Source organism: Equus caballus, chromosome 23, assembly GCF_041296265.1.
Source record: "Equus caballus isolate H_3958 breed thoroughbred chromosome 23, TB-T2T, whole genome shotgun sequence".
Lineage (NCBI taxonomy): Eukaryota > Metazoa > Chordata > Mammalia > Perissodactyla > Equidae > Equus > Equus caballus.
Window position 1 is genome coordinate 39,992,412 of NC_091706.1, and position 17,197 is coordinate 40,009,608.

The 17,197-nt window shown below is 42.0% G+C and overlaps 1 protein-coding gene across 3 annotated transcripts in view; it reads left to right on the top strand.

The window, feature by feature from the left end:
* PDCD1LG2 (programmed cell death 1 ligand 2) overlaps positions 1-17,197 on the top strand; it is a 70,403-nt gene that overhangs the window by 45,018 nt on the left and 8,188 nt on the right. For all 3 annotated transcript variants that reach the window (XR_011431216.1, XM_070248292.1, XM_005604992.4), the window contains 2 exons: positions 3,581-3,715; positions 9,650-9,699. Coding sequence is in view for 2 of the 3 variants with exons in the window: in XM_070248292.1 (XP_070104393.1) it covers positions 3,581-3,715; positions 9,650-9,699 (185 nt within the window). In the remaining variant the exon portion in view is untranslated. The remainder of the gene's footprint in view (positions 1-3,580; positions 3,716-9,649; positions 9,700-17,197) is intronic.

Sequence of the window (17,197 nt, forward strand, 5' to 3'; positions counted from 1 at the left end):
CAGCCATGGCTGAAATCATGGGTGGGATAGACAGGATATGAGTTGGGACATCAGAGATATCTGCTCTATCTCAGATTAAAGTAAATTTTGTCATGGACTGGCACCAATCCATAGACCAGAATGAGAATTTTGAAGTGACTCAATGCCCACCTCATCATTAATTTCTGAATATTTTCTTCTGGGAAAAAAAATCCTCCTGATATAGTTTTCAGAGGTAGCCAGTTGCTATGTCATCTCCAATCTCTCAATTCCCAACTTGCTTCACTACCCAATTTCAACACTAAAGTTAGCCCAGCTGTTTTCTAACTAAATTATTATGATAAAGTGAGGAAGTAAAGAGAGGAGTCACTCTAAGGATCTTGATAGAAATAAAGACATTAGAAACACATCATTTTTCGGGTCAACTTTGAGTGAAAATAGCGAATTAAGCAAGTTGGCCTTTCAACATTCTCTACTTCTCTTTTTTTTTTTTTGAGGAAGATTAGCCCTGAGCTAACATCTGCTGCCAATCCTCCTCGTTTTGCTGAGGAAGGCTGGCCCTGAGCTAACATCTGTGCCCATCTTCCTCTACTTTATATGTGGGACGCCTACCACAGCATGGCTTGATAAGGGGTACCATGTCCCCACCCAGGATCTGAACCAGCGAACCCCAGGCTGCCAAAGCAGAACGTGCACACTTAACTGCTGTGCCACTAGACCGGCCCTGCTACTACTCTTTTTACCACAGCTAAGACCACCAGCCTTGTCACTTTATGAACACTGAGCTATAATTACTTCATACTAGAGCTTTAGAGGCTCAAATATTAACAGATTCAGGGAAATTTTTTTTTCCTGAAATTGTTTACTCAACTGTCCTTGTTATGTGGAATTTCCTGCCTGGTTAAGTGTAGGTCAACAATTTGGATGAAATGTGGTTTTCTTGGATGGACACTTATATAAGGACCTCTGCAAGGAAATAGGAGCCTGGGTAAGGTGAATTTGGAAATAACTAGAATCTACCCTTTGCACCACTGATTACATTAGTGCTTTCTTCTCTGTGGTAGAAAAGTGGAAGGGCCAACTGACCATTCTTCTGGAAGACTTGAGGCTGTGAGAAGTTAAGAATGAAATAAGGTGGCCCCTTTCTCTCTGGGAGCCAACATAGCTGACTGAATAGTCAACAGTCATGGGAGGGGCCTGTGAGATCTGCATCAGAGCTCAGGATCTCCTAGGATATTACTCATGAATGCATCTGGCAGGGAGTTGGAGAAATCTTTGTGCAGTTAGACATTCTCAACCTAGTTTTACCCATCCTTCCCAGCTTTGTATTCATCCCACTATCCCCAGACGTGGATCCTCTACTCCGGTCAGCTCCCCTTCCACACCATGTACTCTCTGAACTTGCTTAACCTCTCTCACCTCCATGACTTCTTTGCTCAGGCAGTTTCTTCCACATAAAATATCATTATGCACCCTCTTCACCAGCTCCAAGCCCACCCTCTCTCCAAGGCAGCTCAGGTAACTCCAGGGTACGAGGGATCTTTCCCTCATCTTGCCCCTAAAGGCTGATTACCTGTACCATTTCTTTGTTTGCCTGTGACTGTGCTTGTCTTTTCTCTTTCATTGCTATTTTATTTTCTGTGTATTTTAATTGTTCACATGAGTCTTCTTTATACCCAGACTAAAGCAAAAGTGGAGTGTTCTGCACATAGCAAGTGCTCAATAAGTGTCAGATTAATGGGTTGGAGACCACGTCTTGGATGATCCAGTCCCATCATCCCAGCCGCCAGACACAGTGGACAGCCAGATCAGAGCAGTCAAATGATCCCCTAGCTTGTGATACAAATATCAGCAACAAAATAACCAAAGTCACAAATCCTCCCATGGTTTCCTTGTTCCTATTTCTCAAAGACATTTTTTAATTGTCTATGACTTTCCCCTTTCTGCTCATTCTCATAAATTGAGCTGCTCACTGCTGACTTCTGTGACCCAACACAAGCTTCTCCAGAAGTCCACGAATAAAACAAATACGGCAATGAGAGTCTGGGGGTGGGAGATGCTCCAGAATGGATGACTGAACATCCTAACTTTCAATCAGAAATTAAGGTGCAGTGAGACTATTTTCCTTTCGAAATAGGGTTTCTCCTGCTCAGCCAGTTGTTGCTCTTTCATTAGGAAATGTAATGGAACTGGAGCACAGGAAATAACTATACCAAGATCCTTGTGGGGTTGGCAGAGAAGCCCTCCCAGCAGACCTGGAGGTGACTCTCTGGCAGTGGTCAAGAGCATGGGCTCTGAAGTCAGAAGGACTTGAATTTCAAATCGTCTTTCTTCTACCTACTGGCTGAGAATGTGAACATATGATTGAGCCACTCTAGAACTCAGTCTCTCATTTGAAGAATGAGGGTAAATAATGGTAGATGCCTTATAGGGTTATTATGAGGATTAAATGAAATATGCTTTTACAGTCTTTGCACTCAGAGAGGGTGAAAATGGGGGGGAGATATGGCACCTCTAGGAAGAGGCATGGCTTCTTGTGAGTGCCTGGTACCGTAGGTAAGAATAAAACAAATAGTTTTTCATTGCATCGTCATATCATTGCTAAGTAGCATGCAATTATTATAAAATACTTTAGAAGAATACATATTAGGATATAGGCTAAGCTGCCACGACAGAGGCCTCAAAATACAACTCAAACAAGACAGATGTATACTTCTCTCTCATGTAATATTCAGAGATATAAGGTGATTTAGAGCATATAAGTAGCTATACTCCATGAAGTCATTCAGTGACCCAGGTTCTTTGCATCTATCTCCCTAGTGAACCCCCCTCCAGCCTTGCCCTTTGTCAGTCTGAGCCCTCTAACCTGTAGATACCCAGAGCTCTCCTTTACAAGGTTTTCCCCAGGCTCCAAAATTACTCATCTCATCCACTTCTCTACTAAACTCATCTTTTCCTCAGGGCCAGGACCTTGATTAGCTGAGACAAGGAAAAGGGATAGTGGTAATAATTCACACTAAGGTATGAATGACTAGATTTTGTATTTTAACACTACCTGTGATTTTCTATTTTTTCAAAAGGATCCTGTTTATCTTTGAAATTGAATAACTAATGGTATAGAGTCTAAGCACTATGAGTGCTTGACAGTGGAGGAGATGGACATTTTGGGGCCGAGGGACTCTCCTACTGGAAAGAGAGAGAGATGATGATGATGATGGTGATAGATAGATAGATAGATGAATAGACAGATAGATAGATAGATATAATATTATAGATGTATCAGAATGATGAAAGACATGGAATCTGGAACCAGACAACCTGGGTTACATCTCAGCTCTGTCACTTACTGTATAACTTTGGGAAAGTTTCCGAGGCTCTCTGGGCCTCACTTTCTCACCAGCAAAATAAGGGTCATGGCAGAGCCTGCCTCATAGGGTAGTTAAATGAGCTAATACATGCAGCACACATAGAACAGTACTTGGCATGGAGTAAATGCTCTATGCTAGTTGGCCATATTGGTTATAACTCACTCAGCTGGCCACCTTGTTGGTTTACCTCTAGGCCACCATGTAATGGGATTCTGGTGCTTTTCTTTCACCAGGTGAGATGGAACCCAAGATCCCTCCAGCTTCGCTGCTTCATGTTTTAATCCCCTCCTTCATCATTGCTTTAATGTTCATAGCTACAATGATAGTCTTAAGAAAACGGCTCTGTCAAAAGCTTTATTCTAGAAAAGGTAAGTGAATTTTATTCTTGGTAACCAAATGGACTGAGTGTGTCCATGTGAGGTTATGCTTCACCCCATGGGCCTACAGTTTCCCAGTTTCACACTAAGTCCACGCAGGGCTTACTAATTGCGTTGGGCTTGTCCAGATGATTTTTCCCTGGAAGAAAATGGCTCTAGTCTTCAGTGAACTGAAATCTTTACATTGAATATTTTAAAAGGAATGTTTTGTTCCTGTGGCTGAAATAGTTTGCTTTGTTCTGTGAGCTGAGAAGTGTCATCAGCCTTATGAGATAGGTGTTGTTTTGGCACCTCTGACGGCTATGTCAGAGTTCGCTGGTTGGAGGATGCAGGATCCTTCCTGAGGTTTCCTTCAGTTCTCATTCCTCCTTTCCCCATTCTAAGTGTGATCTGGGTTAAGCACCCCTTTCTGCCTAGGAATCTGAATCCCCTGGTTGGGTAAGGAAAAGAGAAAAGTGTGCGAGGCCATTGGGGGTGGGGAAAGCACCTGTTTGGTGGTGCCCTGAGGTCTTTCAGCAGCTCCCCCAGAGTCCCTCCTTAGCTTGTATCTTCACCAACCCACTCCTGTTCTATTGTGCCCGCTGGGACAGAGCTTACCTGCAGCCTTTGAGCCCTGGCCAGAATATCTGCAGGTCTGTCTGGTGCTTTCCTAAACTGTCCCTTTGTCGGCACCCAAGGAGCTCCTCCCAAGATGAATACACAGCCTTGTCTATAGAAAAGGAAATGACATCTGGGAATAATTCAGTAGGAATTTGGAGTGGTCACAATTTGAGGATTGAGGGACTTTTAAGTGTACATTTATAGTCTAACATCTGTATTCTCATCTGCCACGAAACATTGCAATACTCTATTCGTCCATTGCCTTATGTACGCGTTAGCTTGGGGGCTAACCACAAAACCTGTACTGCAGAATCCAAGGAACTGTTGTCAAAAGAAAGAGGGAAGTTGAGGAGGAAGGAGGAAAGGGAGAAAGGAGGAAGAAGAAAGGAAGAAAAAGAAAGAGAGAGAGAAACAATAGAAGCGGAGGGGAGGCGTGCCTCACCATAAAGGAGGAACTGCAGGGTCCCGTCTGACAGAACATTGACTAAACAGAGTCAGTTGTGCAAGCCTGTGACCTCGGAGAGTCATGGCAGGTGCAGTCCATTAGAACTTTTTCCTCCGCCCTTCTTCTTTTACCTCCCTCACAAATACCTCTCAGAAACAGCTTTCTATCAAGGTTCTAGGCCTGGGGCCTGAGAACTCATTAGTCACCTCAGAAATGAGCAGCAGAGTCTTTGGTCCCTACTCTCTTTAAGACAATGAAATGGAGTCACACTCAAAGGTAGAGCAGAAGAAAATCCTCCCCTCATCCCAATCCCAGGAGTGAGTGATGATAGCAGCAGCTCCAAGCTGGGTGCAAGGTTCAGGTACCAACTGCGGTGGGAGGGATTTATTACTGATAAGAATTAAGTGAATAAATTTGCAAGTGATTTATTTTTTCTTTTTAATGAACCAGAGTGAAGTCATGGTTGCCTATATAATAACCCCTGTCTCTAACTCACAAGCTTCGGGATCTGCTTTCTTACACGGGAGATACATGGATACACACGTGGAAATGCATCTGCAATGTGCACAAACTCACATGTCAGATAAAAAGGTTGAGAACTGCTAGTACTGTGAATAGAATTTTAAACCAGGGTTAGAGGCTAGGTCTGGACCAGGTGCTGCCATTTATTGGCTCTATAATCTTGTACAAATCACCTAACTTCTTTGAGAGAGTTTTCCTATCTGTGAAATATGAAGTGAAATAGAACTAACATTTTACAGCTTATTGACCCAACCTCACTGTCACTACTGTGGTTCAACCTGGACCAGAGCAGAACTCTCCTAACTCATCTCTCTGCATCCACTCCTGCCTCCCCCAGTATGGTTTATTTTCACTTCTAGCCAGAACAGGCTTTTAAATTCTCAAATCTGCCATGTCTCCTCTCTTCAGATCTCTTCCATGGCTTCCCGCTGCTCATTGGATGAAGTCCCAAACAGCCCTGGATGATGTGACTCACGTCTCTGGCTTTACACTGCATCACCATCACCCTTGTTCTCTAAGCTCTAGTCATACAGGATTTTCTAGTCCTCAGAGGCATTCCACTCTTTCAATTCTGACTTTTCTCATGTAGTATTCATGCTTCTTAAAATACTTTCTTTTCCAAGTCCACATGAGTTGGAGTCATCCTTTAAATCTCACCTGAGCTGTCACTTCACAAGCTTCCCCTGATTCTACACCTTGACCACACCCATTACATTAAATCCCCTCGTCAGATGCTTCGCAGCACCTACTTTTCCTTTCAATACACTCAGCACACAGTTACATATCTAGGACCTGTTTCAATAGATTGGACTAAAAAATGTAATTGCATCCCTTTAATTTTCCAACTAATTCCTCAAGCACCCATCTGCTTATCTTAGCAAGGAGTCCAGAGGCAGCCCTGATGGCCCAATGGTTAAAGTTTGGCACTCACTGCTTCAGTGGCCTGGGTTTGCTTCCTGGTCGTGGAACCACACCACCCATCTGTCAGTTGCCATGATGTGGTAGCAGCTCACATAAAAGAACTAGGACAACTTACTACTAGGATATACAACCAAGCACTGGAGCTTTGAGGAGGAAAAAAAGATTTAAGAAAAAGTCCAACATCTCCCTCTTGCAGCATGTACTTCCCCACCTCCCACAAGCTCTTGAAAGGCTTACTCAGCCCACAGGGCCAGGCTGCTTCCAAACAAGCAGAAAGGCTACTGGGGAGCTGGGTCAGTTCACCAGAACACCCTGGTTTTGAGGAGCTGCTGTTTCTACTCCTGCCATGCAACATCTCTGTTCCCTCTCGGTGTTTCCATTCACAATACAAAGGTACCCTTGCTGGTCCAAACTCCCACACAGATCAGAGTGACGCAAGAGGACAACTCTTCTGGCTCCCCTCACATGTTCTGCCATTGCACCCAAAGCAAGACCCTCATGGGCTGATGAGGCTGAGGAGGCAGGAGGGGCTTCCTGCCTTAATCACAGCTGTGCCCGGCCACCTTCTTCTGCTCTCAGCCTTCATGTTGAGCCTGGGACACCAGTTCTAACTTCCCTCTCTTGAGTCCGTCTTAGGGGCATTGCTACCCTGAACTTCTCAGTCCATAGGAGAGAGTCGAGTAAAGAGGTAGCAGTCTGAGGCCCTTTCTGTCCAGAAGCCCCCTTGGTTCCTAAACAGATTTATCTACCTATGCCTCAGCAACCAGCTCTGCACACCAAGCTGGATTGGAGGGCAGCTGTTGTCCATCCATAAAAGGCTCTGTTTACCATCTCCACCTAGGAGAAACCACCCAACAGTTCAGGCCTCCAGTGTGACTTACTGGATTCCAGAGAAGAAGTTGGCAACTGCTATTGCAAAAATAATGTCAAATTCTGCTTCATCTGCTAGGCTTTAAATTTCATGGGTGCAGGGACTGTTTCTCTTACTCACCAATATATGTCCAGTGTCCAAAACATCACCTGGCATATACAGATGTTCAATGAAATTTTAAACATTGAACATGCTATATGCAGGTATGTATGCTAGCCTGCTCTGTACAATATAGTAGCCGTCTGTGGTTATTTAAATTTAAATTAAATAAAAATTCAATTCCTTTGTCACATTTTAAGTGCTCATACATTGTAAGAGCTCAATTGCCACATGGGGCTAATGGCTACTGCATTGGACAGAGCAGATATATAATATTTCCATCTTTGCCAAAAGTTCTACTGGGCAGCACTGTGCTAGACCTTTACAAACTTCTTTTCAGTTAATTTCACAAAAACTGCTTGAGGTTAGGAGTAGTGTCTACTTTGCAGATGAAGACACTGAAACTCGGAAAATATTCCTACAGTCGTATAGCTGGGGTTGAACACAGGTCTGTCTGACTCCAAAACTTGTGGCCTTTGTGTTGCAAAAGTGCTTAACAAAAAATGGCTCAATCTGACTGTATTATCTTCGGGCAATGGAGAGAGAGTCTCAACCTAAAAGAATTGAGTGACTTGTTCGTTGACCTGCTGGCCTGATGGCAAAGCCAAGAATACAATCTACAGCTGTAGAGACAAGATCTCTGGAACAGGTCTCCAGATCTTAAGAACAGTATTTCTCAAACTCTCTATAGTGAAGAACATTTTTGGCTTTTTAAAATTTCTAATATGTTAGGATCAATGCTTTTTAAAAGAAATTTTTTTTTAAAGATTGGCACCTGAGATAACATCTGTTGCCAATCTTTTTTTTTTCTTCTTTCTCTCCCCAAAGCCCCCCAGTACATAGTTGTATATTCTAGTTGTACGTCCTTCTGGTTGTGCTATGTGGCATGCCACCTCAGCATGGCCTGATGAGAGGTGGCATTTCCACGGCCAGGATCCAAACCGGTGAAACCCTGCGCCCCCAAAGCAGGGTGAGTGAACTTAACCTCTCGGTCACATGGCCAGCCCCTGGGCTTGATGCTTTTGTAATACATATTTACCAAAAATGAATTACTAGAAAATTAAATGGAAAGAACAAAGACATAAAACAATAAGCCCATTTTTATTGGATTCAACAAATATAATATGACATTTCAATAAATATGATCAGAAAAAAACATAACATAGTAAAAGAATTACTATAAAAGTTTCTAAATTTTGACACTCGATTTCTGTACTCATCTCATCATGGACTGGTAGAAAACAGTCCACCACCACCACCACCAGCCTGTGGACCACACTTTGACTGGCGCTGCCCTAAAAGACCGAGCCAGGACTTCATAGGGATTCAAACCAAAGGCCAAAGATGCTGGCTTATAGTTGCATAAGAACCACAGAGAATGGCAGCACTGACCTCAGGCATTAGAGACGGCTTCTCTGAAACTCCAACATTCAAGGGCAGTTTCTTTCTTTTTTCTTTTTAAAGATTGGCACCTGAGCTAACATCTGTTGTCAATAATTTTTCATTCTTCTTCTTCTCTCCAAAGCCCCCTGGTACATAGTTGTATATTCTAGTTGTGAGTCCCTCTGGCTGTGCTATGTGGGATGCCACCTCAGCATGGCCTGATGAACGGTGCCATATCTGCACCCCAGGATCTGAACTGGCAAAACCCTGGGCCACCAAAGCGGAGCCTGTGAACTTAACCACTAGGCCTCTAGGCCAGCCCCTCAAGGGCAATTTCTATGCATTAACCATTGGACTCCTTTCAAATGCACACCCTCTTGGAAGAGATTGCAATGCTGAATAGAGGCCCTCAAAGTCCAGTCCAAGGTTAGGATGGTCAAGAGGGAGTTATTAAAAATCTGAAGTAAAGAGCAAAAGCAGAATTAGGGATGGACTCAGTTCAGGAACCCAGTCAACTGCAGGAGAGGGGCACCAAGTCCTGGAAGAAAATCAGAGTGGGAGGGAACATGTGAAATCAAGGGTTGAGAAAGAGATGAAACCAGGGAAATAGCAGCAAGCAGCAATCCATTATGTGAACCTGTGCTTCTGCCCCACTGAGTTACTTTAAACCAGTATCAGTCATTTACACTTTAGAGTAAATTAATTGATCAGACCTTTTGTTCTGTGTAGGGCAGACAGGAAAGAAGTGGCAATAAAGACTAAAGCAGAATTAAAGAGAGAATTCTAGAGCTAGACATTTCTTGGGCTGAATACCCAAATTAGCAGTCCCTCAGCCTCTGAGTGCCTGGGGGCCAGGGTCAGACAAAGGAATGGGAAGTGGGGACCTTCTTTGTTCACAATTTTTGCCTAAAGGTTCAGTTTTACATTACATATTTATTCAATCTGAGGTCTCAAGCCATGGTGGACATTTGAACTCTACACGTGGATTTATTTGGATTTACTTTTTGTTCTGCCATCTTTTAGCCTATAAAAAGAACTATTTTCTCATTAATCTTATTCAATCACTGGGATTTTTCTTTTTCAGACACAACAAAAAGATCTGTCACCACAATAAGGAAGGAAGCGAACAGAGCTGTGAGTAGTCACGATTTTTGTTTTCTTTTTCACCTCTCTTTCTCTCCCAGCTTGAATTAAGAGATAGCCATTGTGCTAGAAATGCACAAAGGGCAACTGAATAGTTTAGGCCTCTTCAGAATCTTCCTGTTCAGGGGCATTTCAGCTAGCTATTCTTGAAACCCTGCGTTGTTCCACACCTTTCTTGGAGAACAAAGATGACATCTGCTCTCCAGCCGCAGAACAATTATGTTGCCTTTGATCTGTCCATATTTCTAAGCACTCCTAGGGAGGGCTGCACAGGACATCTGGGCTCACATACTTAGAAACATAGTTAAAATTTAACAGCAAAGGGAAGATAGTCAACTGTGATGCAATCACATCTGATGTTTTTGCAACAATTCAGCACATTGTTGGGGGCTGTGGGTCCAGGGTAATGCTGGGGGAATAGAATTCTCTTCGTGAGACTGACGGGCTTAGAGCCGGGATTTGTGGAAGAGAAACCATGTGATCTGGAGTTCAGGAGAAGTGGGGTTGCTGAAATCATTCAGTCTGGTTGGATGAAAAGCTTATACCCTGGGGAAGTGGTGTGTTGGGGACTGACAGGCCTGGGTCACGTTGTAAAATGGGTATTTCTAGTTTTCTTGAGAAAGCTACTTTATCTTTTGTAATCTAGGAATCACTTAGTATGACGCATGAGTTCATCAGTTCACCGAAATGATGATAGGCAAATCACAGAAATTTCCGAATAAGTTTGTATCAGCTGCTCATAGTCGTCAGAACTGCTCATTTTAGAATTCTGCTGAATATTTTCTCCAAATTCCAGAGGCACCAGTTACAAAAACAATCTTAGAAAACCTTCAATACCAGGGTCAGCGTCTGGCTTATACGTAAGACATGACAGCTCATAAGCACAAAATATGACTGAAAGGAATGAAATTGACCCCTGCGCCCTCCAACTCCCCAGCATTAACTACTTCCCTGAAAGCCATTTATGAAAATATGTCCTGTCACTGGGTACTCATTCCTGGGCACAGAACCAAGGAACAGATGCAGCTTGGGACTGTACTCAAAGCCCAGTTACACTGAGCTTCTCTGAAGGAGCAACGAGATTTTCTTGACTCAGGAAAGTTTCAGATCAACACTGGCAGTCCTGATTGAAACATCCATTTCTTGAGGAACAAAAATCCTGTATTCCTATAAATTGTTCTGCTTGGCCTACAGGTGAGTTTCCATGGCAGGGGCCCCACTACTTGTCTGAGTTTCAGGGGCTCGGAGCTTTTGTATAAGTGTCTCTTTCAACTGCTCAGCATAAGGAAGAAATAGTGAAAGGCCTGACAACAGAGGTGGTAAACTCAGATGCCCACCAGGGCCGGGCAGCTGATGAAATGAGTAAAAAGGGCCTAGTATAGCCAGATAGGGAGCAGTGGGGACTACCACAAATTGGAGAGCATTTTCCCTGTCAACTTACCACTAGCCTAACAGTGCAGGAGAAGATGAAAATCCTGATTTTTATAGAAAATGTCCTAGTTATTAAATGCTGGCTGAAAGTATTTCAAATATCAAACCAAACAAAATATGCTCATAGGCTAATTGAGTGTGTCAATGACCAGTTTGCAACCTTCCCCCTAGAGAGAAAATATTATCAGAAAAGAGGTTAGGACCTGAGTAATGAAGGCAGAAACATCTATTTGAGGAACTGAGAAACGCTCAAAGGCTTGCTGCCATTCCAAATGTCTCACCCTAAGGCCTGCCACATGGTCCGAATATTGCCCTATTTTAAATGACTTCTTTGGATTAGCAGGATATCACAACCATTTTAAACCAATACATCTCCTTATAAACAGAGAAATCTCACCCCCTCTTTTAATGGTATCTGAAATTCAAAATAAAGTAACTATCTTGATCAAAAGTCAAATTAAAGAAATGGGACTAATCCCCCACCCCCACCCCACCCCTGCCACCAATAATATATAGTCACCGTGTCTACCTTCTAATCGGGAGAAGGGAGAGTCAGAGAGATGAGAGAGTGATGCTCCTCCACTCTCTCTCTCACCTCCCTGACACTCACCTGAGAATATGTGGTGTGATATAGAGGTTAGGACCAATCAGATATACATCATAGGAATGTTCCTGCTACTATGACTTGTAATAGCAACAAATTAGAAATCATCAAATATGAATCAGTAGAAGAATAGAGGAATAGGAAGACTATACAGTAGTTAAAATGAAAGCACCAAAACTAGATGTATTTTTGAGATGGATAAATCTGAACAAGATACTTTTGAGAGGAAAGACGGATTGTAGAAAGATATAGAAAATCTATTACCAATTGCAGAGTTTAAAAACATGCAAACAACCCCTAAGTAGTGTTTACGGAAATGGTCATGTGAAGTAAAAGTACAAAAACAGCATGGAAATGATAAACACCAAATTTAAACTCTTAAACTGGGTGGTGAGTACACAGATGTTCATTATATTATTCTCTATCCTTTGTTTTATGCCTGAAATATTTATTTTTATTAAAAAGAGGTTATGACTAAAATTCAAGAGATTTAGATTCAAGTTTTTCTGTGAGCTGAGCTAGCTACATAATCTTAGGTAAGATCCACCCCCTCTCGGGGCTTCAGTTTAGTCATTTGTGAATTGAGAAGGTTGGATCAAATCCAAAAGGGCAAACAGGGCTCATATCAGGTGGAAGGGATGCCTAGAGAGGAGATGAGGATGGTTTGGGAGACCATTTCAAGGTGGGGGGTACAGTGATTGACAAATAATGTCTGCCTTGGGTGTGGGATGGGGACCTTGGCCATATATTTGCCAAATGTGGAGTAGATGCTCTTTTTTAAAAAAAAATTATGTGTTTATCTGTGTTTCCATTCATCTTTGTCATGTACATACATATTTTAACACATATAATGTTGACACATTATTTTGTATTCTACATGTTTCAGTTGCATTCAAAGTTATTTTCAAATTTATCCCAATCTTTGTAAGCATGTTCAGAGCTGCATAAAATGCAGAAATTGACTAATGGTCAATATCAATGGGGTATAAAAGGAAAAAATGGCCCATTTTTACTTAGTATAATGTTTTATGGTTTTGTCAAGATAAATACCAATGTGTTAGATTTCAGTAGATATTTTTTAAGTTCTTGCCTATAAAGTTACTAACTGTTTATTGAAAACTAGTTTAACATTCTGGGTAATATCTCCCGGGAAGAAGAGGGAGCAGGACATGGAGATAGTGATGTTGGCAATAAAAGGAGGATAGGTCTGAGGCCTATGTTTGAAGAGCCAAGAAAACAAGAACTCTCTCCCCCAGCTCACCCCTTTTTATTTTCCCTCTGCATCGTCCACACAGGCTACACCACTCTTACGCACATGATCACAGCATTATTTTCTGGCTGCTTCCATGTGTATATATTTTATGTCTACCTGGTCAGTGTAATGAAGTGAGATATTAAAACTATTGGGTATTTGTTGTTTGTCTGTCTTATTGTCCATTTGTGTGTGCTTCTTTTAGTTTATTCTGTGATAAATTTTAAAAAAGGTGACTGATTTTGACCAAATTTGGTTCACTCTAAAAGATAAATCTTCTTTAATTTTAGTTGTTCACCAGCTTATAAAAGGATAGCTTATAACAATTTTTAGAATATTTTTTGTTACATAATTTTTTCTGAGTATAAAAATGAAAAAGGTATAAAGAAAATAAGAATAATTTCTAATCCATTGCCCAGAGATTACCATGGTTAATATTTAATTCCTAATATTTTTATCTATTTAAATGTTTACAAAATCAAATTACAGTATGTATAGCTTGATTTTTTTAAATTCAATTTTATATCATTAATATTACCTGTATACTAAAAATGTAACTAATGGCTCTATGATATTTTACTGTATACATGTACCAGGATTTATCTAACTAATTCTCTATTGTTGGAAATTTAGTATGTACCTCATAGAGTTATTTTATTTTTTTGCTGCTTAAACGTTATCACAATTAATAGCCTTGTACATAAATCTTTATGGGCAACTCTGATTATTACCATAAGATAAAATCCAAGACACAGAATTACTGGGGTAAAGCTACAGGCATTTTTAAGACTCTCAAAATGTATTGCTGAAATGTGGTACAATCTAAAAAGTTATACCAATTTATACTAATGATATACGAAAGAGCTAGCTTTATCACACTTGTTCTGATACTTGGTATTACCATTGTTTTTATAGATTTTATTTTTCCTTTTCTTCCCAAAGCCCCTGGTACATAGTTGTGTATTTTTAGTTGTGGGTCCTTCTAATTGTGGCATGTGGGACGCTGCCTCAGCATGGCTTGATGAGCAGTGCCATGTCCACGCCCAGGATCCGAACTGGCAAAATCCTGGGCCACCTAAGTGGAGCACGTGAACTTAACCACTGAGCCACGGGGCCAGCCCTATGATTATTTTTAAATTTTGCTAATTTGAAAATTGAAAATTGTAAGTCATTATTATTTTAATTTGTATTTTAAAGTTATAAGAGAGAGAAATCATTTTTCATATAGGTTTTGTCTTCCTTTGTGAATTGGTTATGCAAATCTTTTGTCCACCTTTTCATTTATGTCTTTACATACAGTTAATATTAACCCATTGTCTGTTATGTATTTCATGTTTTCTTCTGATTTGTCATCTACTTTCAAATTGCTTTTTCTTATTCTGAGAAAACAGGTATTGTGTTTAGTAAAATTGGATTTACAGGACCAGGTTATAATCATTAATGTCCTGTATGCCATATATTTATTAAAAGAAAATAAGCGTATTATTCATAACACTTATGCTAGGTAAGAAGCTTACATTGTGTAGGGTCCATAGTTCCCAAAGGACTAAGTTATAAATTTCTAGAAAGTAGGTGCAGTGTACTTTCAGTAGACACCTATTAAAAGAGAATTAACCAAAGTTAGTACGTTATAGTCCATTGATATGTATCAACTAACAAGGGGTAGGCAAACTATGGCCAAGGGGCCAAATCTCTGCTGTTTTTGTAAAAAAGTTTTATTGACACATAGCCATGTTCATTGTTTCCATAATGTCCCCCCATTTCACGCCCCTTCCCTTACCTCTGATGGCAGAATACTAATTGCAACATAGACCATATAGCCCATAAAGTCTAAATTTTTTACAATCTGGCCTTTTACAGAAAAAGTTTGCTGACCCCTGACCTAGAGGTTGTCCCTGGCTTTGTGCCTTCTCCCTCAACCCACAGTCGATGTACTTCTTCCATTACTAAGTGATCTAGTGCCTCCTTCCACTCCTACTTCAGCTCTCTGAACTCTGAGGACAGAGCCCCACTAGTAAGTGTTTAGGCCCAGCCAGCTCAGGGCTTTTACTTTCCCACTCCCATTCTCTGCCACCCCAGCTCTGCCTCACCTCCAAACCACCCATGTGGGGGCAGTGAGTTCCAGGCTATCCAGAAGCCATCCTGGGCCATCATGTTCTTACTCAGCATCACCTTGGGAGAGGGAGTCTTGGAACTTGGCCTGAGCATATCAATTGTACATACTTCTGACAAGAATGTTATTCAGATAAACATTCTCCCTTCCCACTTGAGAAGGGAAGGGCTTGCTGGTTTTGCTTCACTGATCAGAGACTGAAGCGAGACCTGATTATTGTGGGAGTGCCCAGCAGGGCTGAGTAGCTCAAGCAACAGCTTCTCAGGGCTGGGTTTTCCCTCCATGGCTCTGCTTCTAACTTTCTAGGCAAGTCTGGGAAAAGTGCTACCTGTTCTTATTCTTGTGTAAATCCAGACTTCTCAATCTCCTCAGATAGGCCTTCAAGGCTTTAACTTTAATATTATAATGTAAATAAACTCAGATCAAACTAAATGTGACCAAAAAGATAGCTCATTCCCATCCTCCTCCATGGTGGATGTGGTGGTCATTAGTGTTATTTCACATATTTCCTGGATCTCTTGCTTTTGTGAACATAATAGGATTGCACTTCTCTGCAATTAATTTGAAGTTAGGTGTGGTCATGTGACTTGCTTTGGTCAAATAAATGTTAGCATACGTGATGTGTGTTAATTCTGGGTAGAAGATATAAGAGCTAGCACATGTTTTGCCATATTTTCTTTTTCTTTCTGGCGTGGTAACCAGCAACATACAAGGTAGTGATTGCTAAATTAGCCTGGGTCTCTGAGTAACTACAAATAACAGAGCCCCCTGCTGACCCTCAATGAACAGGAAACATGAGAAAGAATAAACCTTTGTTTATTGTATTGAGATTTTGGTGGTTTGTTGCTGTCACATAACCTAGTCTACTCTGATACAACAGGGAAAAACTGGAACCTCTACTCAATAAACCATATGTTACCATTAAAAATTCTGTTTCTGAAGACTAATAATATGGGAAAATACTTTCTATATAATAAAAAAGTTAAGTTATAAAAATATACTTTGTTGTTAGTGCTGTCAAGTTGATTCTGGCTTCTAGCAGCCCTGTGTAGAGTAGAATGGAACCCTGCCCAGTCTTTTTGCACCATCCTCTCACTTTCCAGTGCTATATCAGACAATACTCCACTGCTATTCACAGGGCTTTCATGGCCAATTTTTTTGGAAGTGGGTGGCTATGTCCCAAATATACTTACCAAGAAATTCTTTGCCAATCATGGCAGAGTGAGTTGCTGCCTTTGTCTCTCTGCTTTAAGTTACAACCAGTAGGACATCCATTGACCAACAATGGACTATGTGCAGCACACTAGAACACCTGAGAGATCTACACATCTATACATCTGGAGGTGGGTGGACTGGACCTCCTGGAGGCGGTGGAACTTGGGGAGCAGCAGCAGCAGCTCCTGAGAGGAGAGGTTCCAGGATCTGTGGCTGTGCCTATGAACAGAGGCCCCAGGAACTGAGATAATGCCTGAGAAAGGAGGCCCCAGGAATCCATAGCCCATGCGCCCAGAGGTTCCAGGAATCACTGTGGACCTATGACAGGAGAGTCCGGGAACTGTGAGATACCTGTGACCCAGTGTGCCCCTCTCCTCCGGTGTGTGAAGCCTCCAACACCAGCCATTCCAACAGTTGGGGCTGATTCCAAAACACACATATCTCCACAGTGGCAGTGGTACCTATGACCTGAGGTTTCAAAAAGCACACTGGTGCTGGAGACCAGAGGCTGCAAGAGTAGCAATGGCACTCATGGCTTAGCCCCTCCTTCTCCCCCAGCAGTGGTGGGTGGTGCCCACAACCTGAGGCTTCAGGTGCCACAACTGTACCCATGACCCAGCCCCCAGTGGTAGCACCCTTGACACCAGCCCTACCAGCAGTGGGGGTTGCATACAAGACCCTGGGTCCCTGGCAGTGGCAGCAACACCCATGAAGCTTGAGCCTCCAACAGCAGCACTGCCAGAACCCCCAGAGAACCTGGGAGCAGCAGCACAGGTGGTGCATGTGGCAGTGGCTCCCAAGCCCATGGAGATCCTGCAGAGCCCAGTGGGATAACACAAGACCCAGGCAACCCCAGAAACAGCAGAGGTGCTTG